Raw genomic sequence first — 27,748 nt, 5'->3', positions numbered from 1 at the left:
ATTCACATGTGTTATAGTAACCCAACTATTGTAAATATGTATTGACATTATGGTAAATTAGTATATAAAATTATGGTAAATAGAGGTGGCTACAGAATAACTTATTTTGTAGCCGGCTGCTGAATAGCCTCTCCCTATATGTAGAATTACTACCCTATAGCTGGCTACAAAATAACTTATTCTGTAGCCACTTTGAGTTACGATAATTACTATGCTAATTTACAAGATTATAGTAACTCCTTACTAAGTGGTTTACTATAACGTTATGGTAAATATCCCCATATGTTATAGTAACCCAAGTATCGTAAATATGTATTGACATTATCGTAAATTAGTATATAAAATTATCGTAAATGGAGGTGGCTACAGAATAACTTATTTTATAGCTGGCTACTGAATATACTCTCCCACTACCCTATAGCTGGCTATAAAATAACTTATTCTGTAGCCACTTTGAGTTACGATAATTACTATACTAATTTACGAGATTATAGTAACTCCTTACTAAGTGGTTTACTATAACGTTATAGTAAATATCCCCATGTGTTATAGTAACCCAAGTATCGTAAATATGTATTGACATTATCGTAAATTAGTATATAAAATTATCGTAAATGGAGGTGGCTATAGAATAACTTATTTTATAGCTGTCTATATATATACTTACTTACTTACTTACTCCCATCTAGCGAGTGAAGTAACCACCCTAGCCAATATATAACTAATCTCTCTTGATGGTGATATGATATATATACATATATATGGAAAAACAAGCTTATAGCTAGCTAGTTAGCGGCTTAGAGAGAGAGAGAGAATAATCAGTATTGGCTGGTGCTGATATGATCATATACGATCGTAGATTATTATTGCTGGCTGGTTTGATGTAAGAGAAAAATAATATTCTGGCTAGAAATTTACGATCGTTTACGACCCAGTGAACAGACTGAATAATGGCTTACGTCCACAGGAAGTACTAGATAATACGGTGGAATACATGGGATAGACGGCAGGCAGGGGCCGGGCCAGGTGCGCGCATATATGCCTTTTAAGAATTTATCACGGCACGGGTCGGCGTCAAATCGACTGGAACTAACAGACACTAGTGCACTACACGGATCATATCCATATCCATCCATCCTTTTTCTGCTCGCCGGCCGGCTTGCCGTCGCCACTGGAAAAGGAGCGGCCGGCGCGGGGTTCATGATTACGAGCGGCGCTGCGCCTTCGATCACCACCAGGATTATTACTAGCATATTATTATTATTATCCGTATATATGAATGTATGATCATCTACCATCTATTACGTGCAAGTGCAATTACACGTAGGAATTTATAATTAGTTAAGGGAGTTCTCTCCTTCCAGTCCCAAAACAATGCAGTTCTACGTTTAGACCAAGTCAAATTTTCTTGACTAAGTTTATAAAAATTATTGTAGGAGTACGATGTTTATATATTATTTAATATGTTTGCTTTTTGTAAAAGTAATTTTATGGCCATTCTAACTATACTATTCGGTATTATAAATAATTTTTTATATGAATTGAGTGAATTTCAACACTTTTTTTATTTTAAAGAATCTGTTTGTAGCACATAGCAGTATTAATTCGTGTTGGGGCGGCGGCGGCGGCGGCGGCTAGAGAGAGAAAATGCACCGGCGCGGCGTGGCATGGCATTGCGCGTTGGAAGGCTCGGCGGGCAACCCATCCATCCATCCACCGGACCGGGGGGCGGGCCAGGCACCCCATGTGCGCTCATGTGGTGGTTTGCAACGCCTGGTCCCACCACCCACCGCTTCGCTTCGCCTCTGTCCTCTCTCTAGAGCCGGCGGGCCGGCCGGCCTGCCTGCCTGTTTCTCTCTCCTCTCCAACCCACCACCGCTAGCTACACTGCACGTCTAGACGATCCGATACGTAGACGTACAGCGCCACCGCCACCGCCACCGCCATCGCCGCCGCCGTCGTCTCCTCCCAACCCGAATTGGATGCCCACAGAATAGGTACTACTCCTACTCCTACTACATGCATGTTGTTTGTTTTCTCTCTCCTCTCCCATGGCATGGCGCGGCCCGTGACGTCTGCCTGGTTGTCAGCCTGAGCTGCCGCACCCACACCCGCCACCGCCCGCTGGCCTAACAGAACGGAACGGGGTGGATCGGCGTGCGCGCAAGTTACCCGTTGGTATGGTGCCCTCTCTGGCAAATAAAAGTGCACGCGACGCCATGTGTTGCGCTCGCCTGCTCTCCGTTTCATACTTTCATCCCATCAGTTGGTCGTGTCATTAATATATAATCGCGTAACGTTCTGGATAGATGATGAATTTAGCGGGACGGGGAGACAGCAACAGCAACGTGATCATGCATCAGTGCTGATAACTGGGATTAATTATTGGTGCAGCCATAATAACTACGCAGAAAATTAAGCCAGCCTTTTATTTCTATATATAACACTAATATGAGCGTTTCCTAATCACGCCATTGATCGATACACGGCACATGCGTGGACAATCTGCTGGCTGATCATGATCATATACTCCACTTTTCTTTTTCTATGTATGTTGATATATATAGCGTGGAAAATCCAAAATGACTTGTAATAATTAATTTGTAATCATCAATTACTACAAGGAGAGAGAGAGAGAGAGAGAGACAATACGATCGTGCATGCATGCATGGTTGGCACTACGAATTGGCAGATGGAGAGAGAGCTGAGCTAGCTAGGGGTTAACAAACAGCAACAACGAACAGATCGATAAGATAACCCGGCCGGCGCCGTAGAAACCGGGGGATGCTTGCCGGCCGCTTGGAGTAGCTAGATGATTGGTCATCCGACCGCAGTCCGACCAAAGTGCTTTTGTTTTATTTTATATACATATATATCCCCCGCCCATCTCTCCCTCCATCACGTGATTCCATTTATCCCACATGCATGCAATGCAATACAGGAGTGGGGAGTTGTTGATCACCTATCTAGCTCCTTAGGCTCTGTTCGGTTCCTAGAGTCGCTCCTAAAATTCCTATCACATTAAACATTTGGACATATATATAAATATTAAATATAGACTAATTACGAAACTAATTGCATAACTTACGACTAATTTATGAGACGAATCTTTTAAGCCCAATTAGTCCTATGATTTGACAACGTGGTGCTACAGTAAACATATGCTAATGACATATTAATTCGGCTTAAAAAATCATCTCGCAAATTAGCCTCCATCTATGTAATTGATTTTGTAATTAATCTATATTTAATGCTCCTTATTAATATCTAAATACTCGATGTAACATAAATTTTAGGAGCGACTAAAGAACCAAACAGCTCCTTATTCTCCCCCTCTCTCTCTCACGCGCACTCTCACTCTCTCTCCTCCCTTTTATTTACTTTTCTCTCTCTACCTGCTGTTTTTCATCTGTTCAGCTTGCACATTGCACTTGTTGTATGCACCACAAGAAAGAAGAAAAAAAGAATCAGCAAAGGCGTAGTATTTCTCTCTCTCTCTACTCTCTTTCTCTCTCCTCTAGCCCATGCACGCACATTTCCCTGACCGTGTTTGTTTTGTCTCTCGCTGTCAACGGGTATCATAGGACACCGTTGTAGTACCTGATTTTAAGAATAAAACAAGATATACATTATATGTGAGCCTAGGAAGTTAAATCTCACATATAGCTATAAATAAGGGTAATATCGAAAGGCAATGCTCAATATATAACGTACTTAGTATAAAGAATATAACCTTAGACAGCAAACTGCGGAAAGACAACTCCGATCTTCGGGTGAAGACTACAATTCCACAGGGGCAACTGACTAGTTAATCACAAGCTTAATTCCTCCAAACTCTAGCAATCTGGTACCCATCCGGGATTTTTATCCAAGTATTTGAAAAGTAAAGCAAGCGTAAGTACATATCGTACTCAACAAATATAACATGGGGTTCATGAGGCTCAAAAGGCTGACACTGGTTTAACTGCAATTAGCTTTTAATGAGTCATCTTTTAGCAATTGGGTGGCAACAAGTTTATCCACATGCCCATATAAACACATGATCAGGTAAACATGAATAATAAATAGCATAAACAGTAATCATTAGTGAGCATCTTCATCATATGTATCATCAGTGTTCATCATCTATTTCGTAAGGGTTCCAAGGCCGCTCGTGACCATGAGCATGGCTGATATACCAGTTTTACACTCTGCAGAGGTTGTACACTTTCACTGTGAGTCGTGATTTACCCTTTCGTCCGAGGTGACCAGCCTCTTGACCCACTACCTAGGAAGGTCGGCAGGGTTCACTATGAAGCCTTTTAAAGGTTCGTCTAATAAGTTAGGGTCATTAGATTCACTCGGCAAACAGATGTAGAAACCCCCCTTTCCGAGGACACAATGACACGCAACCTATACACAAGGAGACAGAGGTTGTTCTATACCCGATTCGTCAAGCCATTCTTACGCCAATAAAGGTAATATCTAACAAGCTAGAAAAAGGTCCTCATACTGAGCTAAAGCCAGAGCCATGTAGCCCTCACAGCTGTACTGTAAGTCCCAGATGATCACTAGATAAGTCCTTAGGGAGAGGAATCTAGAGCACCATAAAAATAGTCCAATGCTCTAGCCCCCTGATTCCATATTGCTAAAAAGCATCTTTTAGTGTTTATTGCATATACCATTAGTCAAGTTACAAGATCATGGTTGTAGTTGAGCACTAGCATCATACTACCCAATGCAATAACCCATAGGAATCAAGGACTCCAGGATATAAAAAAAACTAGGAAAATTACTACGGTTGTCAAGGTAGACACATGCAGCATGAATTAAATGATTAAAGGTGTATAGGACAACAAGGAAGATCCCATGCTATATTTGTCTTAAAATACCAATCCTTCGGTAAGGTTTAATCTTCAACGTCCTTCTTCTTCTTCTTGATCACCACGTATATCTCATCGACTGGACGTAATCGTAGAACACCACACAAACATCCATACACATACATGCATAGCACACAATTACATCTACATTAGAACAATACACCAATCATAGAAAAATAAGTATAAGAGTTTGAAACACGATTCTATGCTTCGCTACAAAAACACAGTCGCGAGAGGCACGCTAATCGGGGCTACAGTTTGAAAGAAACGGCTACCGAAAGATCTACTCATAAGAGAAAATATAAAATTATAAGCTTCATGTGTTTTAACTATATAAAAGCTTATATAAATTGAATTAAGTCAAATTTAGATTTGAATTATAAAACTAAAGTAAAACAAATCATATTTTATTTATAAAATTCAGTTGCATAATTATTATTCAAATTAGAGTTTAAACCATAAAATTCTAAAAAAAGTGACATGATAAACATTGTTGCTAACGCGTAGATCTCGTTGTAATGAATCTAGCGCAACTTGAACGGGTCAAATCGGAGTTAAAACGGAGAAACTACGCATAAAATAAGATCAATGGCATTTTTGTAAATACTTGGAAATCAATTTCGTATTTAAATTAAAAGAAAACAGAAATAAAAGATTAACTGGACCGGGCCTCATTTTAATAAAAACTGAGGGGCTAAAACAGAAGATCTAAGGGCATATGTTGAAATACTTTCAACAGAGGGTGGACCACGGGTTGTTTTCAAGGAAACTCAGGGGGTTTTTCGCAAAAGTGCTGCTCCGGCGGGGTTGACTGGGTCGTTGTCCACATGGGCGCCACGTGGCAATGCGGGAGTGGACCGAGGTGGTGAGCTGGTCTTGGACCGACTGACGTGGGAAAGTGGACCAAGTCCACCACTGTGCCGTGGACCGAAAGGGTACGAATTAACGCGATCTAATCTTGATCGTTGATCTAGATTCAGACGGCCCGGAATAGATTAGAGAAAGAGAGAGCGTGGACCGGCGTGGCCGGCAGCGAACTTGGCGGTGGTGCCATGGTCGGCGACAAGAAGCTCGTCGGCAAAGTTTAAAATCGGCCCTAGAGACCACGAGAGAGCAAACCGAAAACACGGGGAGAACGAGGACGGAGAGGCGAACTCACCTAGGTAGTCTTCGCGGTCGGAGATGGCACGGAGGCGACGCGAGATGCGGCGGAGCGGACGGCGAGCACGGCGGCGCAAGGTTACGCGGCGGCGCAGCGATTCGACGAGGTGGCTGTGACTCCGAGGCTTGGGATGGGGAGGCACGACCGTGGGCAGCTGCTATTTATGGCCCGGGGAGCATCTTGGGCGCACGGCAAGGCGGACGAGGCGAGGGCTGCGCGGACTCCTCAGCGGCGACGACGAGTCTGGGTGAGTCACGAGGCAGGAGAAGTGCCTAACATGCGGGCCCCCATGTCAGCGACCGAGAGAGGGGAAAGAGGCGCGGCGGCGTGGCTGCTGGGCCGGTGCGAAGCTAGGCCGACCTGATGCGGAGAAAGGGAAGCAGGCTGCGCGGGGAGCAAGGCCGAGCGGGCCAAATGCCGGGTAGGGAGAGGGAAAAATAAAGAATTCATTTTCTATTTCAAAACCTCATTCAAATATGAATCAAATCAAGTTTGAATAGGGTTTCAAATACACTTTTCAATTCAAACAAAAATGAGCAAATTTTAGTAAGTTTTCCAAAAATAATTTTCATAACTTTTTAAATTATCTTATTTTCAAAATTTCTTTTCTTTTATTTCAAAGCCATTTCCAAATTCATTTCCAAAAGCATTTTGAATTTTGAATTCAACCACTCATTGCAATAGACCAAATGCACCGGCATGCATGCAAATCCATGTTGCTACTTCTTACGGTAAATTTTAATATAATAAAAAATATTCTTTTTCCTACATTTTATGGGCTCAAAATTCTTAAATTAATCATTTTAAACCTATCTTTAAAATTGAAATTTGTAGGGTGTTACGACCGGATCTTGCAGAGGACATTTGTGTCGGAGCCGTGTTCCTCTGCCTCTCTCTCAAGAATAGAATACTCCTAGCACTAGCATGATCACAGACAGAGGCAGGCAGGCCCCTCTCCTGATCCTCTGTGTCAGAGCCCCCCAAATCTCTCTCTCTCTCTCTCTCCTCCCCCACCGTGTCTTCCTCGTCCTTAACCTCCCTCACCCAGTCACCCGGCCTCCCTCTCTCTCTCTCTCACCTCCGCCTGCCTTTTAAGCGACGCGCCCACCTCCCACCGCACCCTCTCCCTCTCTCTCTGATCGATCATCCTTCCATCCCCCGCCTCTCCCCCTCCTCCGCGCCGCGCCGGTCCCGTTCATGGCCGGGAAGAGGACGACGACGGCGCGTAATCAGCATCAACCACCGCCGTCGCCGCCAAACCCTAACCCTAACCGTCGGCGCCGGGCCTCGGCCAGCGACCCGGCCCCGGACGAACGGCCGTCGAAGCGCATGCTGGCCTTTCACTTCCTCCGCGCGCTGGCCCGGATCCACAGCACCACCCCGGCGCCGCGCCGCCCGCGCACCATCCGCCGCGCGGCCTACTCGTCCATGGCGCGCGCCGCCAGCCCGCGCCGGGCCTGGACGCAGGCGCTGCTCCGCCAGGCGCGCGCGCGCAGGGTGGTCGCCAGGTCCTCCACGCGCGCGGTCCTGCTGCGGAGGCGCGTCTCCGCCGCAGCGCCACCGGCGCCTCCGCTGATGCTCCGCGCCAGCAGCGCCGGGGAGACGTCGTCGGCGCCGACGCCGGCGGCGGCTCCGGCGGCCGTGGCAGCCCGGGGTCCGCCTCCGAGGCAGGCTGGGGAGCCGGCCAGGGCCGACGCGCTCCGGCAGCTCGTCCCCGGCGGCGCCGAGATGGAGTACTGCAGCCTCCTCGACGAGACCGCCGACTACGTGCGCTGCCTCCGCGCGCAGGTGCAGCTCATGCAGAGCCTCGTCGACCTCTTCTCCGCCCAACGATCGTCGATCGCCCAACAACCGAACCAGTAATTAATTAATACCGCATGGTTAATTAATTCTTGTTCTTGCACCGTCGATCATACGCCGCCGTTTGTATCTAGATCATGATCATCGCATATCTCTTGTTCATGTCACACATGAGATGGATATGCATGATTAAGATAGGACATTATTGAGGAGAGATTATTATTGCTGGTACATATGTTTAGTTGGTAAGATAAGATTATTAGTAGGTGTATAGGTTGGGAACACACATGCATGGAAGATGGAACCACACACACAACAAGCAGCAATTATATTGGAGGGAGAGGAGATTATTGAGGTAATTAATTGTAACATATATAGAGAGAATTGAAGCATGGAGTCACACATACACATATATAAGCTATTAGTGCAGTGCTTGCTCTGTTGGGTCAGATGATTGGGTATGCGTATATATGTTTGTGAAATTTGTGGAGCCATGTCATGTATCTTTTGTAGCTGTGTTATACACACACTTTTTCTGTCTTCCTCTTTTATGCATGTAGGTCGATCTGAATTGGGGAACAAGGTAATTACTGATCACATAGCTTGGCATGGACCTTTACCATGAGTGGTTGCAGGAATAATGCATGATGCATTCATATTAACATATATACTTTTATTTTTTTTCTTCTAGATCTAGATGGTTGTTCGAGTTAGCTATATACTAGCTATTATTCTTGTTTTTTTTTCTGGAGTGAGGTATAGGTGCGGCTGCCCATGTGTATGCATGTAGCTCTCTATATCTCTCTCCATATCTCTCTCCGACTGCTGGTGGGAGAGCTGACAACTAGGTAGATGATGCTCTAGCTAGCTAGCTGTTATTTGCCTTGTGTGTAATTTGAGTGCTAGGATGGTGGTTGTGTTCAATTGGTTTGGTAGAGTGTTTCCTTTCTCCTCTCAAATTTGGGAAACTGGGATCCACAAATAGGGCTGCTGAACTTTGAGCTCGAGAAGACGTATGACTTGTAGCCAAAGGAACCAAAAGACATTCTCTCTACAGGCAGTTCGCATCTTTTGATTAAATAAAGGACCTCCCTTTTGTTTTTTCCCTTGGGAAATACATATTTTTTGCCTCCTCTCACCTTCAATCAGCTAGGCCAACTAATTATTCCCAGCTCCTTTTTAGGTGCCACCGTCTCTAAAGACTATTCTGTGTACTTGACTGTATCTATTTTTTCTCTTTGGTTCTTTCCTCATGTGTTATTCTTGATTGTTGTCTCTGGCACATGCTTTTATTTGTTGCTTTCTTTGTGAGGTAAGAATCTGAAAGGCTTAATAGTGGCTTCTTCTGCTTGTTTCAACTGATCAAAGAGAAGTATTTTTTTGTGTAAATTGTGTGCCAATGGTGGGTAGGTTAAGCAGCATATATATTCGTGCAAATCTTATATATTACAATATCATCATACTACACATGCATATATAGTTCAGGCATTGCATTTATCATATGCATTCCTTACAGATAAGAGTCTCCTTTTTATTTGTTTTATTTTCTCTTTGCACATAAGGTCCGTTTATCTATTGGTCCCCTTTATTACTCTTTTGGATATTCATTGTGCTGTCAATCAGGCATGCATGTTCATATATGTAAAAAAACAAAGGATATTAATTAAGCTCATATAGATATGTAGACAAGGTATGTGCTATGTGCATTACACTTAATTAGGAGTATTAATTAGGTAACTAATATGGCTGTCCAATTCGAACACCTAAATCAGTACTAATAACACTAAAATATGGTACTCGATTGAATCTATAGCTAGCTAAACCACCTTGCAATTAGCCAGCCAATTCTATGGGCCCACAAGGTTTATAGCTAGCTGTACTAATAATTTGCTAGCTAGATATATAGCCATCTTCCATTTATTAACATAAATAAATATACATAACACTATATGTTGCCCACTATAATAATGGTGGCAGGTCAATATTGTGTACCGTACCAATTCCTTAATTTGGAGGCTTCTATACCAATGCGACAAAATATATACTCATTTCATCTAGTCTGCGCTCTGTCAGCTTATTCGTGTATGCACGAGTTAATTATTATGTTTTTATCTGTTGCACTGCATAGTGGGCTAGTATTCAAATCCAACAGAATATCTAACTATGAGAGCATTTTAGCATGCTGTGAACGAATTATATGAAGTTTCCATTATGCATGCCAAATTAAAGTTTAATCAGCAGTTCACATAAGCATATTGTATTTTCTTCCCCTTATTATTAGTGAAATAATAACATTGCAGTTAAGCAAGAACAAAATATGCACTGAGTGAAATACATATACGCCGGGTAGACACCACACATGGTTAAGTAACAATGCAACATTCAACTTAATTTGGAGTGAACTTGACAGAAACTTGGCTAACAAGATTACATTTTGTTGATCACTCTAAAAAAGGATGAAACTAACTTGTTTGTGTTGAATGAGAATGTCATGTATATATAGAAACAACTCTTTTTTTCATGTTAGGGAACTCAAAAGAGAACCTAGGTTGTTGAAAAATAAATCACTATATGATATATCGTATGCCTATGCGATGCAGAACATAAGAATTATTAGGGCAAAAATGTTGTTGTGGTAAAAGCTTGAGAGGGGATTTAATATATTTCACAGGGTATCCTTCTGTTTTTCAAGTGATCTGATGAATAGTTTTTGTACTTAAGGGGTCATTTGTGTACATTATTGATTGTTGTTGGTAATCACAGATTATTTGTTTTAATTCCTTTTTTACATATGTGCTAACACAAAAAAAACTGCATATTCATGGGAAGCGGGTTTTCATAAGATCCATTTCTTTATTTATATATAATATGAACAAGGGAGCATGTCATACCAGCTAATAGTTTCAAGTTAATGCAGCTACCACATGATTCTAACATTTTAATATATGGTTTACCACAATATTTTTATTTTTCATATATGTAACAGCCAGTAGTATAAAAAACAATACACAAAACAATTTCTAGCGGCTATATATATGTGATGCAAAGTATAGTAGAGTAATAAAGAGTCATTAATTCACAATAACTTATTGGAAAAATAATGTCAAAATGCTTGACGACAAATATATATATATATATATATATATATATATATATATATATATATATATATATATATATATATATATATATGAACTAAATTAGCATCTGTTTTTTTTTTCTGTCACATCTGGCTCAAGAACTGATAGATGATCACCCCTACACAGGAGGAATTGTTCGTCTTTATATTTTTTAAGCGAGCTAGGGAGAGTTTTTTTTAAGGGAATAGGGAGCTTTCGAACCACCTTTGAGCTATCATTAATTATGGGTAAAACTATTCCCTAAATGTAAGCGATATAGATAGATCATTAGAGCCGAGGGTAATAATTCAAATTAGTTCTCAAGTCAAACTTCATTTTTTTTTCTGTCAAGTGTTTCGTTGTAGAATTTGCAGAACGCACGTTACAGTTGTCGCCAGCTAGATGGACAAACTTGTTCCATGAATGAGATTGTCAACATCACAAATTAATTTTTATGGACCATGGTATCCGTTGCCTTCTTCTGATCTAATAAGGGCCTTTCCATGCATGTTCCTAATGAGGTTCAAAGTTGCAAGAAAATGTATGAAAAGCTTTGTATGAAAAGCTTTCGATCGGTAATATCTGTCATATGTATACATGCTCCATATATATGAAGCTAGCAAGTTTGCTGCCACTATATAAGCCTGACTGTTTTTCTCTTTTTCGGATGAGAAGCATGTGACTATGTAAATGCTTGGTGTTTTTAGCGATACATATAAATAAGATGCATGCCATTTTTGCATCTAAGTTGAACAAAAAATTGGGATACCTTGCAACATATAAATAAGATGACACGAGCTCTGGTTTCAGATGTTACTAAGTTCTCCATTTGTCCTTGCATTCGTTCTCTTACAGGGAAGAGCAATGTTTTGGCGTTAGGTGTTTGGGACATTTTTTTTGGTCACCTATCTATGTAGCACGGGTTTACTAAAAAGAATTTCCGGTGCAAACTATCCTAATATACTACTACCTACTACCTTACAATTATATCATGAGACAGATGTTAGTACTAGGTTCTCAACTTTGTCGAGTTAATGCTCAATTTTTGCATGATGATAAAGCTAATTGGAACTTCTAACCATCACGTTTATAGGTGCCCGTCAGGACCTTTTTGCAGTCTTTCGTTTTGCTGTCTGGTTTTTATAAGATGTTTCTTTGATCTAAAACTCTTTCGCTTGCTTTTGTTGCGCATGAGATTTTGTTCTATCTCTACAAGAATGAATTTGTTTTATGCAAGTCTCTGATAGGGTCATATGAATCACTACACGTACTCCTATTAAGATTTTGTTTGCCCAAAATATAGTAGAGATGTATACGCTACGGAATGTTTGCAAGAGAGAGGATCCACACCTCTTCAAAATCGAGAAATGCAAGCACGGGCATGTACGTCGGTTTTCTTTTCGGAAGATGCAAGTACCCATACTAATAAGCACATGTCGGCCCCCTGTATCCACATTTGAGCACCTCCAACAAGAATCCTAAACAGGGTTTCTACTCTATTTTTTTTATGCTAGAACAAAAAAAAAATCCAAAAAGGCCCTAACCCAAGTCCCTACTTTTTAGAGGCTCTCAAATCTCTTCTCTCCGCCCCATCTCCTAGGGGTACGTAGGGAGGTCTCTACTTTTACCTAGGAAATATTTTCCCACAACAATCCATTCCACTAATACAGAAATGATTTTTAGAGGTGCCTCCATTTTCTAGGGACGGTTCCATTAAGAAATCAATTTTTAGGGACGGTTCCATTAAGAAATCCGGCTCTAAAAATATATTATTTTTAGGAGTGGTTCCGTTAAGAGAACCATCTGAAAATGCTATTTTCAAGAACGATTGCTTATGTCAACAGTCTCTGCAAATGAGTGATTTTAGAGGCGGTTTTATTAAGTCAACCACCTCTGAAAATCAATTCTCAAGGGCGGTCGACTAAGTCAACCGTCCTTAAAAATAGCTGCAGCACAAATAAATTTATATCTTTTTAAAATGAAGTCGGATGAAGACAAAATTTATATAAAAATTGTAGAGCTCGATGAGATCTAAAACTTTATAGTTGATAAAATTTTTGTTTGGGATCATTTAGGGTTCTAAATATATAAATTAAGTCTCAGATTTTGAATTTCAAATTTTTGAATTTTTTTAAATGACCTTGGATGGAGAAATATTCTATATCAAAGTTGTTGTGCTCGATGAGTTCTAAAACTTTGTAGTTGAAAGTTTTCTCATTTAAGATTATTTATGAGCTAAAATATTGATTACAAGATTCGTACATATTAGTATAAATAGACAACATCATAGAACTAGACACAAGTGACTGCGTGGTGCGGTGGTAGGGGAGGTTTCGCGCGTGTGAGAGGTTATGGGTTCAGAATTCGGGTGTCGGCACTTATTCAAAACAAGTGAAAAATAAACCGTGTGAGCTGTGGCCGGTCCTTAACTTTAAAAATGTTTGTTTTGTTATTTTTATTAGACTCTAAATGATTTTAAAAAAAATTGAAAATTATTTTTTTTGGGACAGTTGACTAAAGTCAATCGCCTCTAAAAATCACTTATTTTTATGATCGCTGGCATAGTAATGGTTTTAAAACCGTCTCTGAAGATCAATTTTGATCGTCTCTAAAAATCTTTCATGTACTAGTGTTCCCACGTATTTTTTTTTGTCCTGACTATCAGACGCCACCGCCTTATTCCACTCCTCCGGCAGGCTCCCCTCCCTGACATGTCCCATCCTTGCGAGGCCTATTTAATGCGGCTCCTCTCCTCTCAGCGTGACACTCAACCCCACCGTGGCTCCCCTCGGCCGTGTGTCATCGATTGGACCTTCCCTACCATCTCTGGTGCTCCTCCCCTCCTTTCTCGCGCTCCCATAGCTCAGTCAATTGGAAAGATGGTGGGTGTGGCTGAATGACGAGAGTGAGTCTCATATGCCAGTGTCTACTAGAAGTCTACTGGATTTGAAAGCACTGATTTGATGGCTCCTATTGGAGTAGATATAAAAACATAGACCCTTAAGAGTAGGAAACAGATCCTTAAGAGTAGGAGAAGCCCTCAATTTAAAAGTAGAGTCCTAATTTGAGGGCTCGTGTTGGAGATGTGCTTATACAGTTAAAGCTTGTGGAGCTAAGACGATTGGCTAGGTCCTAGGGCAGATGAAATGAGGGGCTGGGGGGGGGGGGGGGGGGGGGGGGCAAACACCATCTATGCCAGATAAATTCCTTTGATGTATATGAAATTCTACTATGTAATTCAATAAAAAATAAGGATCCTATGATGCCAGATAAATTTAGTATTTTAACTTTTAACATGTGTCCCTTATCCGTAATTTCTGGCTCTGCCCCTGGCTTGGAAGTTAGAAGTTTGAGAGAGTGGAGCTTTCCCACACCCCTTAAGCTGCCAAAGTCTGTTCCATCATATAAGGATCCTAATTGAAGTGTGCTTAGTACACAATTGAGGATTTAATTTAGTGTGTAAACACGCTATTAAATTATACTTCCTCCGTTCCTTAATATAAGCCATATAGTTTTTAGTACCAATATTAACGCACGACTTGAGGAATGATGTGAGACCGAGAAAAAAAATCAGGCCATCTTCTCTCTCCCAATCAGATTGCTTCATAAATCTAAGGGATTGGTTGGGGCATGTGCTATGCACGGTGGGAAGGTTTCCAAACTAATCAACGTGGAAGCTGATACGTACCTATATTTTGAAATTTTCTTTAGAAATCTATATGGCTTATATTAAGGAACGGAGGGGGTATCATTTTTATCTGAATTTGTCTTTGCCACGAGTATTGGGACATTATTATAGTACACACGACAGTAAAAGCTACATGAAGGGAAAAAGGGTGTCAGCTGTTAACTCGATAGATTGAGAGATTTGAGCCACAGGTCACAGGTTAGCTATAGTGTCATCAGGGCCGTGGAGCTGGGAGATCGCCTAACCCAGGCCATACGTACGCACGTACACGAAAATTCAAACCAAACAAACGCAAAATCATTACACGATGCATGCCGGGCAGGCGGGCACGCGCGCGTTTCGATCAAGCGATGGCCGGGAGCGTGAGCGTGCCGACGAAGGGGAAATTGAGCTGCGGGAGCGTGACCAGCTGCCGCCGGCCGGGGGCGGACGCGGACCCGGACCCGGCCGCCGCGGCGCCCGCGAGCATCTCCATCAGCGCCTTCCTGATGGGCCGCAGCAGCTCCGCGACGAGCCGCCACCGCACCAGCCGTGACACGGCCAGCCGGCCGCAGCTCCTGCGCCGCCGCCCCAGCCACACCGTGCCGCCGCTGTGCTGCCGCCGCAGGCGCAGCTGCTTCTGCCGCCGCGCCCGCCGCTCCCTCCACCCGCCATACCACCGCACCACCGAGCCCAGCCTAGCCATGGTCTCCCCGCCCCGATCTCCACTACTGATGCTCTCTCTCTCTCACTCTCTGGCAGCAATTCGCTCAGCTGGGGATGCTGTGCCACTTCCACTCCGGTGAAGTGACTGAGCTAGTATATATAGCCAGTGAGAGGGGGTGTAGCATTTGCGAGGCAATTAGCTAGCTACTCCAGTTAGTCGGGATGTTCGCTTGTTGGTTTTAGCCAAGACTTATCAGTCGTGATACAATGTTTTTCTCTCACAATAAACCAGCATCAGTCGGGCTTATCAGCCCAGAAACCAACCAGTGAACAGGCTGAGTAGGTGAAGTTATTACAGGTAGCCTCCTGCTGTGATGATGATGGCGTGATGATTGACATCACCGAAGAAAGCACGCTATAGGCTCGCTAGGTAGCTAAAGCCCTTCCATCTCATGACACTAGCTCACAACATGGTATAATACTAATCATTTGCATGGCAGGCTATAAGGGTGTGTCCCACAAGAAAAGGATGCGATGGATCATATATGTCGTCACACGCTAGCTGCATATATATGATACCAAGTGGTAGGACAGGCGGTATTGTATATAACTATATATACATTGTGGCGTATATATATTCAATTTTTTTTGTTTGCAAAAAGGGACATTGTGATATTCTACAACATGTGGCCAACTCGGGGTGTGGCTAAAGCATGCCAAAGACCTTAATTATGCTGTGGAACGTGGCCTAGCTATCTAGCTAAAATGCTTTTGGTTTGTCATGGACAAAATGGGTGCATGCTGCTAGGGCCGCGTGAGGTGTTGTTGGTTGGTTCTTGGTGAGATGAAGGGATGCCTACACACTTTTGGGACCATCTTGAGATAACTAAGATCAATTTAATAAGGAGATTATATATAGGGAGCAGAGTAGAGAAGGATTTATCCTTTGTTTACATGCCGCTTTGAAGGTTGTAGGGATTACTAGTGGCACCCATTGTGGTTTCTTATGCTAATTTAGTTAATTTATTTAAACTAGCCAGCTATGGACTGTGGTGGTGTAATGGAGGGCCTGTCTAGCAACTCAAGGTGGATACTAATTTACAGTTAATGTGATGATTGGAGAGCCATATATAGATTTATATATGTTCTCAATTTGGTACTTCATCTCATCACCTGATGTTGGCTGTATTAAATTAAGGAGGAAGCTATAGTCTACAGATGAGAAGATTGGGTAGATTTTTATTTGTGTGAGGTTTAAGAGCGATGGATATGCTAGTTTAACTCGGTGCGTGGTACATGACGATGGCTGCCCATTTGTAGTCTTCGAAACGGATGGGAAGGGTTGGATCATCAGTTCATCACATCATGGTGATTTTTGAATTGAGCCCCTCATGGTACGTGCTATCAGTCAAATTTAAGCAAAAACTCTGCCGGGGTTCGCGTACTTGCCAGCCTAAAAAACCGGGCGCAAGACAAAAGCAATCTCTACCTGCTAGGATGTAAAGTTGTCCCTGCTGCTGCTATGGTCCCTACACTGAAGGTTATTCAACAACAACAACAAAATTTTCAAAACAGCAACAACAGAGAGAGGACTGAAGTTGCAAAGGTAAATAAGGAGGAACTGGCTCATTGAGCACAAAACGCACTAGTAAGTGCCTCTTAACTCTTAAGTAATAACATGGGCTAATCACTAATAGGGTTTGACACTGGTAGCCATCCGAATGGGATGGGATAAACATCCCATTTCTGTCCGGCACAAGTCCACTTCTGATGAGTAGTGGCAGGACATGGCATCACGGCCCCAACTTGATGAGCAGCTTAGAATATTGTTATCGTATCAGCAAGTAGCCTAGCCAGTTTACATCAGGCTAGCTAGCTCAGCTAGTCTCTCTCCCCCTGCGTTGTCCTACTCCTACACGCCTAGTGCTAATTAATCCCGGATTAGGCAGACCACGTTGACACGACGAGCAATCGATCGGTTCTAATCCATCTGTCAAGTCCAAATTTCTAATCCAAAAAAAATGCGATGAATCTCGCGAATTTCTCCTAAAAAGGACAAAAGTGGGGCCCCGTGATGTGGACTTGCCTCCTTCCGGAAATACTTCCCTCCGTTTGTGTTTATTTGTCAGCAACTTTTTACTGTAGCAAACTTGACAATCTGTTTTTCTTTTTAAAAAAATCTTAGATACTTCAATATATATAACACTAATGAAGTATGTTCAATAAAGAATCATATATGTGAAAACCTGATGTATCAAAAAAAATCTTTTATAGAAAAAAACGTTGCTACAGTAAAAATTCGGTGACGGAGGTAGTACTGCGTACCGTTGCTGTTCGGCGTCTCGGCGGCACTTGACTCTTCTGTGCTTGTCTCGTTGTACGTAGAACATGACGAACGAAAGAGACGGAATGTTTGGATCGACCATAAAGTTTCTCTGTGGGACACCAATAGAATAGAGTGAAGTATGATTTACTCCTAACTACTTGCTGAATTTAAAAAACCTCCTCGAACTCTAATATCAAACAACGTACACATCTTAACTCTCAAAATCAGATAAAATAACCATTTCAATGCGATTTATTGGGTGATTTTGTTGACGTAACGCCGGTACTCACATGTCAGATGGTCTATCTCCCTCTCTTATATCAAAAGATCATAACTAAAAGATGGCAAATCAAACTTTATAGAATATCACGGCAGAAGAGAAACCTGATCAAAGTTGGACAACCACAGAGGCTGTTACTCTGCATGTCTCTGGTCCACAGTGAGAAGCAGAGTACAGTCAGACAAAATGAAGGCCAGGCTACTCCCATTTACATTGAGCTACGTGTTTAGCTTAGGAGCTGACTCTTGGCTGGCGGTAGGCGAGCGACTGGAAGCAAACAAAATCGCGCCGTCATAACGTGGCAACCATGCCGATAATCGAGTCCAAAATCTTTCATTTGGCACTGGACAAGATGGACAGTCAACACACGAAATCGATGTGTCCAAATGATTATTAGAGGAAGAAAGAAAATGCAGCTCGTGGTGTCCGATCAATATTCAGACGACTATACGCGTACATATTTTTCAGATATATATAGTTTTCCTCTATGATTACGAAAGAAATGTGTGTTTCCGCGTCGCGCGCGAGACACAGAATTCCAACGCAGTTTGGTGCATTTCGCCTCGCGTGACTCCCCTCTCCTCGCCCGAAAAGAAAAACAAAAGAAAAGGGACGAATAATCGAACAATAAACAATGCGTGACAGATAAGCACAGGTTGGCCATCAGAGCACCAGAGGTTCCAGGACAGTTCCAGCTGAGCATATATTAAAGGTGATTCCATATAAAGTCACAAAATGATGCCCTTGTCATCGATACAGAAATAAAAATAAAGTAAAAGGGGCACAACGAAACAGCATCAACGCCATATCGTATTACTAACAAAGAGCCTTCGTTTTGAATTTTTGATGTCTGGAGCTCCAACACTCGATGGTGACTTGAAATCAAGAGCATGTACAAGCACTCAGTTTAAGTTGTGAAAAATAACCAGGCTTTAATGAGAAAAGGAACCAACAAACAAGGCACAACAAACCATTTACAACTAGTAGGATATCTTAAAAGTAGCAGAATTCCTTTCCAGGGTTGCCTATACCATATCAAATCAGCTGCATAAGGTTACAGATGATTTCGGTGATATGCTAACAGATTACAACCAAAAAGAATGTTAAACAAGAAGCAAAAAGGTTGGTATCATCACATCTCAATGTCATCTAGTTGAGGAAGGGGAAAACGAAGTATAGCCGCTATTCCCGTCAGTTGCGCTAACTCTGTTCAAAGAAAGGGCAAGTGTTATTTAAATACAAGCATGCAGCAAACATTCTAAAAGTAAACAATGTTTTCCCAATTGCTTTCGAAGAATAAAATCTATTATTTTTATTATTAAAAGCATACTACATTATACCAACTCCGGACACTAATTAATGGCGTTTCGAACATGCAAAATGACTTGTTTCCTTCCCTTTTAGATTTTCTGATGAAACGTCATTTATTAATGACCAGACGGAGTAAGAGCTTAGTGTGTACATTTTCATCGATTACAGTGGAAACTGACTAAATGAACAATCATGGATAAATCATATGATAAATGCGAAGTACTCACGTTCGCCGGAGACGTGCATTGAGGAAAATATGTGCACTGTGGCATTACTTTTCTTGACTCCTTCAACCAAGTTCACATACTTTTGCCTCGTAGCAATGTCAGTGTTCCTGTACGTGAAGAGAAGGTTTGATTGTTATTCTCACCGGTCACCACAGGAAATTCCATGTAGTAAAGTACTACCAAGGACAAGTAGGATAGAACGGAGCAGGGAGAATATTTCAAATTAGAAGTTTAAGACATAGGTAAAGTAGTTGTAATGCATAAACTTCTGTTTAAAATCATATTACATATGCATAGGAACAATATGTTCAGTACTGCGTACATATATGGGACACCACTTGTTATGGCCGGCATAAGAGTAAGGAATGGTCGATTGTTGACCGAGGACCATAAATTAAGTGCTCTTGTGGAAATGACCAGTTTGAAAATGCTGTTAATGTCATTAGCTGAGTGAGTTCAGTGACAAGATGTCCCTAGAATATGATTCACAATGAAAGAAAAGGTAGCCTACTGCCTACATCCAGGAATTACTGCATTCTTTTCCCAAGTTTGTACTCATTATTAGTTAGGTCTGATGATTGCTACTGTGGTCATCTTGGTATCGAGTGACATATATATCAGGGAAATTAAGGACAAGAAAACTAACATTTTTTTTTGGAAATCCCAGATAGTTCATTAATCTAATCTATTGTTTCCTCGTAACATGCGAGGCAAAACCAAATATCCTCAGCTAGTTACACCAGCTTAGATAGCCTAATACAAGGGCCTGCATGGTTCTTCTCCAAGAGAGATTTGTCTTTATTTTCTATGATTGTAATCTTTCTTATGTTCTATTGACAATCACAACAAATCGAAGTTTTATGAACAGCAGCTTACCGAAACAAAGTATCAGTTATTAAAAGAGTCTGGACAGCAGCATACTGTTCATGTGCAATCGCAACGTGCTTTGGTCCATAACAAGCACGGGCTGGGTCCTGAAATTAATCAGCAAACAGATATGCTTCAACTAAGTGCATTAGCAGCTATAATTCATACATATAAAATCCTTATTTAACTTTATCTTTTAAAAAGGGAACAAGTTAACACACATAAAGGGTTAACTCAAAACAGTAGCACCAGAATAGAGAAATTCCATATAGTTATTGCACACTTAGAAACTGTTAAAAAATCACTTGGAAGACACTTACATTAGTAAGCATATTGAAGAAATCCTGCAGAGCTCGGACCTGCAAAGTAGAAATTAGAAAACAAATAAAAAGATTAACAACTAAGAGAATATGATATTATCTGTTTATACTGAGTGTAATGTGCATTAAAAACCTGAAGTGTTTAAGAAAGCTCCATACATAAATTAGCATATCTAGTGACAAGTATGATTTATAGTTAGGCTTACCTCCTGTGCTGCTTTTGTATCTTTTATCAGTGCCATCACACCTGGGGTATCCAAAACTTCCTTCAAACTATGCCTAACAAATGAAACCAGCAAACAAATAGAAATTAAGTTAGGACACTTGAAAGGGTAAAAGGACAAAAATATGATCAAATAAATAAGTAACACAATCCAGTAGTCGTTTAGCAAATACAGAATTAGCTAAGAGAATTATGGTTCCAGAAGGACCATCTATGAAACAATAGTAATTGACATATAAGTTTCCCAACAGGTCAGAAAGCTAAACTGTTAATGCTAGCCAGCTTGCATAAAACTGTACATATTACACTGTTTAAGAATCGGTGCTAGTACCTTATCCCCACATAACAAAACTAACCATCCAGGCATAGAAAGATGGAAGAACTCACTTGTAACCTGATGTTGCATGTGCCAGAACAAGGCGTTGCTTGTTCTCAATTATTACTCTTAAATCTCGCCGTGCAGCTTCAAGAAACAAATAATCACGGAACTGATCCTGTAATGATAAAAAGGGAACCAAAAAACTACATAAGTTGATAATTTTTTTCCTTAGCATACAAGCATTCAACTTTATGCAACGGTGGTAACTAGCACATAATGACAGATGGATTTTGACACAAGACTTAATGAAGAGTGAACACACGCCTAGCAGCACACAGCTGAGACTTATGCCCCTTATAAAGGAGCTACTGTATAGTACATTGTTTCCCCTTTAAGCAAGTGAGGATTACCTTCGTAAAACCTGGGCTTGCAATTACAACACACTGGACTACTTCAAAATCAATGTGTTTCAGCAATGCCTTCAACCAAGTAATGTAATGCATTGGTCAATTGTTGCCTGTATGCATGTTCACATTTGCATAACTTCGTGTAAATAGCTTACTTGCAAAACATGCTCAAAGAACTTCTTGAGAGCCTACAGAACAACAGAAAGTGCAAATCAGTAAGAAGTAAAACAGCAATTTTGTCATGTAGTTAATTAACAGAACCAGTCATACCGTCTCGTAGCCAGCAATTGCAGGGCCATGCTTCCTAGGAATTGATGTTTCAATACGTGCCCGAGTTGCTGTTATGCTGATCAGAAGAATCGAAGCCATTAAAAAGACAACAAGAAAATGATACACCAGGATGCCATCTATATGGCAATACGTGTTCTTCAGTTAAATATATAAATTATAATATTGAAATGTGTAACCGCTTAGGGAGAGGAAACCTATAGATAAAAAATATATTCAGAATATTTCTCCTTTTTCTTATTTTCACATTCATGGATTACTATTCCTCCGAAAGTGCCAACAATAAATAAATGGCCCACATATACAGAACAGGAAAAACATATAAAAGGTGTGCAGAAAGCAAAGGATTTATACAGGTGGTGCACAGACACTCTTAGCATGAGTGAACCAGAGTCCATAAGAGCTAATTCCTAAGACATTAACTCTTATGTACTAGATAACAACATTGACATCTTAGACACATAAAATAAAACAATTAAATAAATATTAAAATCAAATATTTGTTATTTTGTGATGGCGCAACAGTTCCACACACCTTCTGCCAATGAGGAATAGGTGGGCAAGTCCTTCTTGCATGAGAATAACTGCTAGATCCGCACTTGCAGCAGGATCTACAATAGGTTTGGATAGACTTAATTAAAACACTATGTTTCATATAGATAAACAACAGAGGATGAGGCGATTCAGAAAAGCTAATATCAGGAAATGGAACCAAAGAGTGGTTTATATCTTGGTCAAACTCACAAGATGGTAAAGCACAACAGGTATCATATGCACACCATGTTAAATTGTTAACACCAACTTATTTTAGAAATGGAAGAAGAGATTAATATTTGATTGAGCAGATAATCCATAAATATGCAAATGATGGGTCAAAATCACATACCACATGCTTGCTGGATGGTCTCAAGTGCTAACCAATCCCAAATTTCCTACACAAGATGCACATGCTTCATTGAAGAAAAAAGTAGCAACGAAAAAGATTGAAACGCATCACCCCAAGAAATATCAATTAACGCTCCAAAATTCCACTGCAATGCAGCATGATGAGCATAGTGGAGAGGATACTACTCTAACATCAATAGCGAAAAAGAGAAAAGCTGAAACATTCTGATTTCTTTCCGAAGTACAAAGTTGTTATAAAAATATAAGCAAAAAAGACTGAAAAGAACATTAGGTTCATGGGCAGCAATCATCAAGCTCAGAAGTAAGATAGGGACAAAACAATGGCACTATCATGCCTCAAACTGCAAGCTTTTAATTTGGTAGTAAATAAGTGGAAGCAATAAGCATAATCGGCATAGGACACATTGCATAGGTAGCCAAAAGTCTCATGTCAAGCGATTCAAAATATGTTGATGACTTTTGTATGCTTATTAGAATGTACAAGTGATGTGGCAGCTGATGGAGGTGCTTAGTTTTTCCTATTAAATTAACAGGTTGGCCTTGCCACATAAGATACAGAAGAAGGGTTAAGCTTATATGAAGAAGAAAAAAAACTTACATGTTTGGACATCCTAAGAATATGGCAGGACCTGTAATTTAGATAGTAGAGTGTAGACAAACAGCTGCTAGTACATTTTTTTTCCTCGAAAACGCAGGAGAGCTGCGCATCATTATATTAAGAAGAGAAAAGGGAAAGAGCCCAAACAACACACAAACACCACACACACACACACACGCACTCACGCCCCACCAATTAAAGAAGTTACATTCGCACCCAGGAAAAACACACAAGGCGACCAAAACTGAGCTAAACAGTAAACACTCTAACTACCGGGGAGGAGGGCAGTCAAGAATAATAGCCCTCAAGCCCCTGCCATAGACCACAAACGGCGCTCATCGCCAGCTATGATCAGCGCGCCAGCAAGGTTTGGGGCTGCTCCATCAAAGACATAAGTACATAACCATTGTGATGGTTCCATATAGTCCAAGCTCCGAGCATAAAGCTGCTAGTACATTATTACAAGGTATCCAAGCATTCAAAAGTTGTCCTAAATGTAAGGGATTATAGGTGAACCAACCCTCCAACTCAGTTTAAAAAGGCAACATTCATTGTGTTCAAAAAGAAAAGGCAACATTCACATGCATACCTACCATTAATTTCTACTTTTTATAAGGACTATTAATTTCTATTATTAACCCAAATAGGTAACCAAGAAGGATTACATGTGTCATTTGGTTTACCACATAATATGTTCTAAAATTCCTAGGAATACCTTGTATTCCAGGACAGAGGGATTAAGTATTAACTGAAAAGCGAGAAGTATTGGGCTATAACATATGGTTAATAATTAGATCTTTCATATTTATTGAGATAAACTTGCTTGATATTTAAACAATACCTTTCGTAGAACAAAAGGTCTCTTCAGCTCAAGCTCTAACGTGTGGAACTGGCCAATCTTCATTCAGAAAGAACGAGATTAGCTTAACAAGGTTATTCACATCACATAGTAGTATTATTAAGTAAAAAAATCACTAACCTTCACATGATCATTCTCAGTGATATTTTTTCCACGCACACGTAAGACAGATCCCTCCTTGTCATAGTCTACAGACTTCATTACAAAACAAAGGACACACTCGGTTATCAACGTAGACAAGTGGTTAAGGTTTAATAGCATTGGAAAGGATAGGAAACAAAGCCGAGAGGAACAGAGAAAATAAAATCAACAGCTAGAAATATAACAGGTTTGTTTAACTAGATCCTAAAAGTATCTGCTCAGTTTGACAGACTATCAGTTTACGCAGCATTTTTTTTTCAGGCCTTTTTCACACATGTCTGGAATAGAGATATCCTGAAGTCAGTAACAATTTTAACCCATAACTTCACAAAGTTGGCTAACTTGACAACCAATAATGATGGCTGTCAATTGACATGTCAAAGGCTAATATATGGAATCATGGAGAAAGAAAGACAACACAGAAAGATGATGCATCACCTCAACTACAATTTCTAACTTAAGCTTCACACGCTCGGCATCACGTCCTCCAGATGCCACCTCTCTCAGCACTTTCCTGGAACCAGAAGAAGAACAATCCCTTAAAACTTCATAATAAGGAGATTCAAAATTTAAATAATATGCACACATGCAAGAGAAAGCAATGGATGGAGACTTGAACTAATATCCCCAAAAGATTGCAGTATATGATCAAAGACTTGAAAGTATGTGCACATTATGAATGTGTAATAACCAGTGGGGAGCTGCAACAAAGAACCCTTTGAATAAAGTAGAATTAGTGGATAAAAATACGCCACATCCCAAATCCTATTGAACAGCTGAAAATTGTCAGTCTATCTCATTTCTGGAGTCATGGAACAACTATGATAACCATGCCTTGGTAGTTGGTACTACAGATACCTCCCCTAATTTCACTTCTAGAGTTTCAATCATCGACCAAGAGCCCTAACTGTCACAGATTAACAAATCGAAAAGCTTTGCAAAACTTCACTCCTTAAGCTGGAAAACCCGATAGCCTAAGTTGCAGCGGCTTTTCACATCCACAGGGGCACTAGTCAAGGAGTACGTCATGGCAAAACGGCACAAGAGCTGAACCAAGTTGCACGCATAAAAAAATGTACTCACCGAACGGTGACGGCCTGGAGGTTGTCACCGATAGCAATGAGGTTGTACGCGTGCCACAAGTCGTCCTCCTCCTCCGGCACCAACTGCGGACCACGACCGTAAGCCGAATCAGAAGCAATCAAGCAACCCACGGAACCCCAGCGGTTGGGTCAGCCCTAGCCCCAGCCCCAATCCCCCAGAACAAGGCGAACACAACAAGCAACCGGAGTGCTCGCACAGAGAGCACCGAGCGACATAGAGGGAGGGGCGAGAAGTAGGAGGACCTTGACGGAGCCAGGCCCGTTGCGGACGAGGTTGCGGTGGACGAGCTTCATCGCTGCGGGCGAAGGGCAAAGGCCTCTCGCGCGGCTTTGCGTCGACGGCGGCGGGCGTGGCGGGGGTGAATCGCGGCGGACGGCGAGGGGATGGGAAAGTGTCGAGTTCGAGTAGGAGAGGAGAAGGCCAGAAGGGGCACGTGTTTTTGTTTGTTTGTGACCCGTCGGACGGGTTAGAACACGGGAGGGAACGCGATAACCGTGACGGCCCAGAAAGCCAGATTGGTGTCCAGTAGGATGCGGCCCAACAGGCCAAGCCTGGCTGGCTGGCCTACTGCTGGGTAAGGTAGGCCCGACTCCGATGATATCTCAGCAAAGCCTGGCCTGTGTAGCACACGGGACCCAGTCTCTCCTTGCAAACTCACATTTTTTTTAATCGGATATAATTTGGACGCACATAAAACACTAGTGCCAAAATTAATTCATGAGGTATTCACTTCCTGTTTCAAATTATAAAATATTTTGATTTTTCTAAATACATTGTTTTTTTGTATGTATCTATGTAAACATAGTGTATATCTTAATATATATATAGTAAAAGTTACGTACCTAAAAAAGATAAAACGTCTTATAATTTGGAACGGATGGAGTAGCTTTGCAATTATACATTAAGACATAAACTTGTTGGGTAAAGGATACTTAAAGAGTTTGAGTTTATTTGCATACTATATCTCATGAGCATGTTCCGTTACAAAACGATTGTTCATTATTTTGTAGTCATGGGATTTCTTCGTAACATAAAAGTTCAATACAAACATCTGTTATGCTACATTTAACATTCCAGTGTGTCCCGCTACATCTTTGCTTGTATGTAAGTACACGGCCGGTCGACGAGAACGCTAAAAATGCATTTCACAAATAGAGTATTGGCTTTCTCTACCGAGAGCACCTTTTAACTTGCCAGTATGACAGTACTAACCCAGAATGCATTCATAGTCGTAAGCCAAAGGGTAACCTTATTGGTTCGGTCAAAAAACTTGCCCCCTAAGAATTTACCTGGCCTTTGTGCAATGGCAAAACTAACCATTGTTAAGATGTTAGTATAGATTGGTTGTCTCGTACCATGTTCATGTGAATTGTTTTAGAAAGATAGTGACTCAACACCTTGTAAACCATCATTCGAACTTGTTGGTATGTGTGATAAATATCCCGCTACAACCTCGTCTATTCATGCCACTCCACTTTGGCTTGCAGATGGTACATGGCTTTCTTTTCTCGGCAAAATGCCCATATAATTTTTTTTATTGTTGGATTGGAGAATTAGGCATTTGTAGAACTAAATTCCTAATAGCACATCTCATGCAGTGGAGCGACTTAGCGCAATGATAACAAATGTGTATCAAGGTTTTTGGATTCTAAGAGTCTCGAAGAATTAGGTATTTGCAGGATTAGATTCTGAATAGCCTACCTTAGCTGATGCACTGTAGCGACTTGACAAAATGAAGACTTGCACAACAATTAATTGCACATAAGTGTGTTTCATAAAAGATATTCGCCCTCTCACTATTTCGAGACATGCTGTTCAGTTCATCGACCCTTGAGAGGAGGTAGACTATGATTGACGGAAAGAAGCTGGAAAATCTAACTATCTTAGAGCAACTCCGACCAATCCCTCAAATTTTGGTCCCGTTAGCACCTCAAATGAGAGTCACCCATCCATATTTCAGCTTATATTTCTCAGCGCACTCCAACGATCTTCTAAACATTTCCTACTTTACACTATATGCCCATGGGCCTTACTCATCGGCCCTACTTATTAGTTTTGTGGGAAGAGAGAAAGGAGAGTGTGTGTGTGTGGGGGGGGGGGGGGGGGGGGGGGGGGGGGGGGAGGTGAGGGTTCCATAAGAAGACAGGAGGCTAGACAAGAGTTCAGCTGCAGATGCTCTTAGAATTCCAAACTAGTCGGAGAAGCTCAATCTTGTCTATCCAAGTAGCCAACATGTAGAATCTGTGTGTGATTTAACATGAACAAACGGATGCTTGATCTAGGCATAACAGCATAG

General features: G+C 41.3%; 2 protein-coding genes across 2 annotated transcripts; one reads left to right on the top strand and one right to left on the bottom strand.

Moving 5' to 3' along the window:
• Positions 1-7,024: 7,024 nt before the first annotated feature.
• On the top strand, positions 7,025-8,318 carry LOC136498174 (transcription factor IBH1-like). The gene has a single exon (XM_066494131.1). It carries the CDS (start codon positions 7,222-7,224, stop codon positions 7,885-7,887), a length of 666 nt encoding a protein of 221 aa, XP_066350228.1. The 5' UTR covers positions 7,025-7,221; the 3' UTR covers positions 7,888-8,318.
• Positions 8,319-18,838: 10,520 nt separating this feature from the next.
• LOC136497843 (protein PELOTA 1-like) lies at positions 18,839-25,904 on the bottom strand. The gene is made up of 16 exons (XM_066493713.1): positions 25,695-25,904; positions 25,432-25,514; positions 24,787-24,862; positions 24,328-24,402; positions 24,190-24,246; positions 22,731-22,776; positions 22,380-22,455; positions 21,827-21,902; positions 21,712-21,744; positions 21,560-21,628; positions 21,218-21,324; positions 20,814-20,886; positions 20,608-20,646; positions 20,297-20,394; positions 19,421-19,527; positions 18,839-19,088 (listed from the first exon to the last, which is right to left on the bottom strand). Exons 1-16 carry the CDS (start codon positions 25,743-25,745, stop codon positions 19,015-19,017), a joined length of 1,140 nt encoding a protein of 379 aa, XP_066349810.1. The 5' UTR covers positions 25,746-25,904; the 3' UTR covers positions 18,839-19,014.
• Between the last annotated feature and the right edge of the window lie 1,844 nt (positions 25,905-27,748).

The sequence above is a fragment of the Miscanthus floridulus genome, chromosome 12 (assembly GCF_019320115.1).
Source record: "Miscanthus floridulus cultivar M001 chromosome 12, ASM1932011v1, whole genome shotgun sequence".
In the NCBI taxonomy this organism is placed as follows: Eukaryota; Viridiplantae; Streptophyta; class Magnoliopsida; order Poales; family Poaceae; genus Miscanthus; species Miscanthus floridulus.
The sequence above is the reverse complement of the archived record's forward strand: the minus strand, read 5'-3'. Positions and strand labels throughout refer to the sequence as shown.

Bases quoted from the DNA above. Each gene is read 5' to 3' on its own strand.
- LOC136498174 (XM_066494131.1), top strand. From the start codon at position 7,222: ATGGCCGGGAAGAGGACGACGACGGCGCGTAATCAGCATCAACCACCG.
- LOC136497843 (XM_066493713.1), bottom strand. From the start codon at position 25,745: ATGAAGCTCGTCCACCGCAACCTCGTCCGCAACGGGCCTGGCTCCGTC. The intron at 21,903-22,379 runs GTGTGTGGAACT...TCTTCTGATCAG, and splicing joins CTATTCCTCATTGGCAGAAG to CATAACAGCAACTCGGGCAC. The intron at 20,887-21,217 runs GTGAGTTCTTCC...TTCATTTGTTAG, and splicing joins CATGCAACATCAGGTTACAA to GCATAGTTTGAAGGAAGTTT.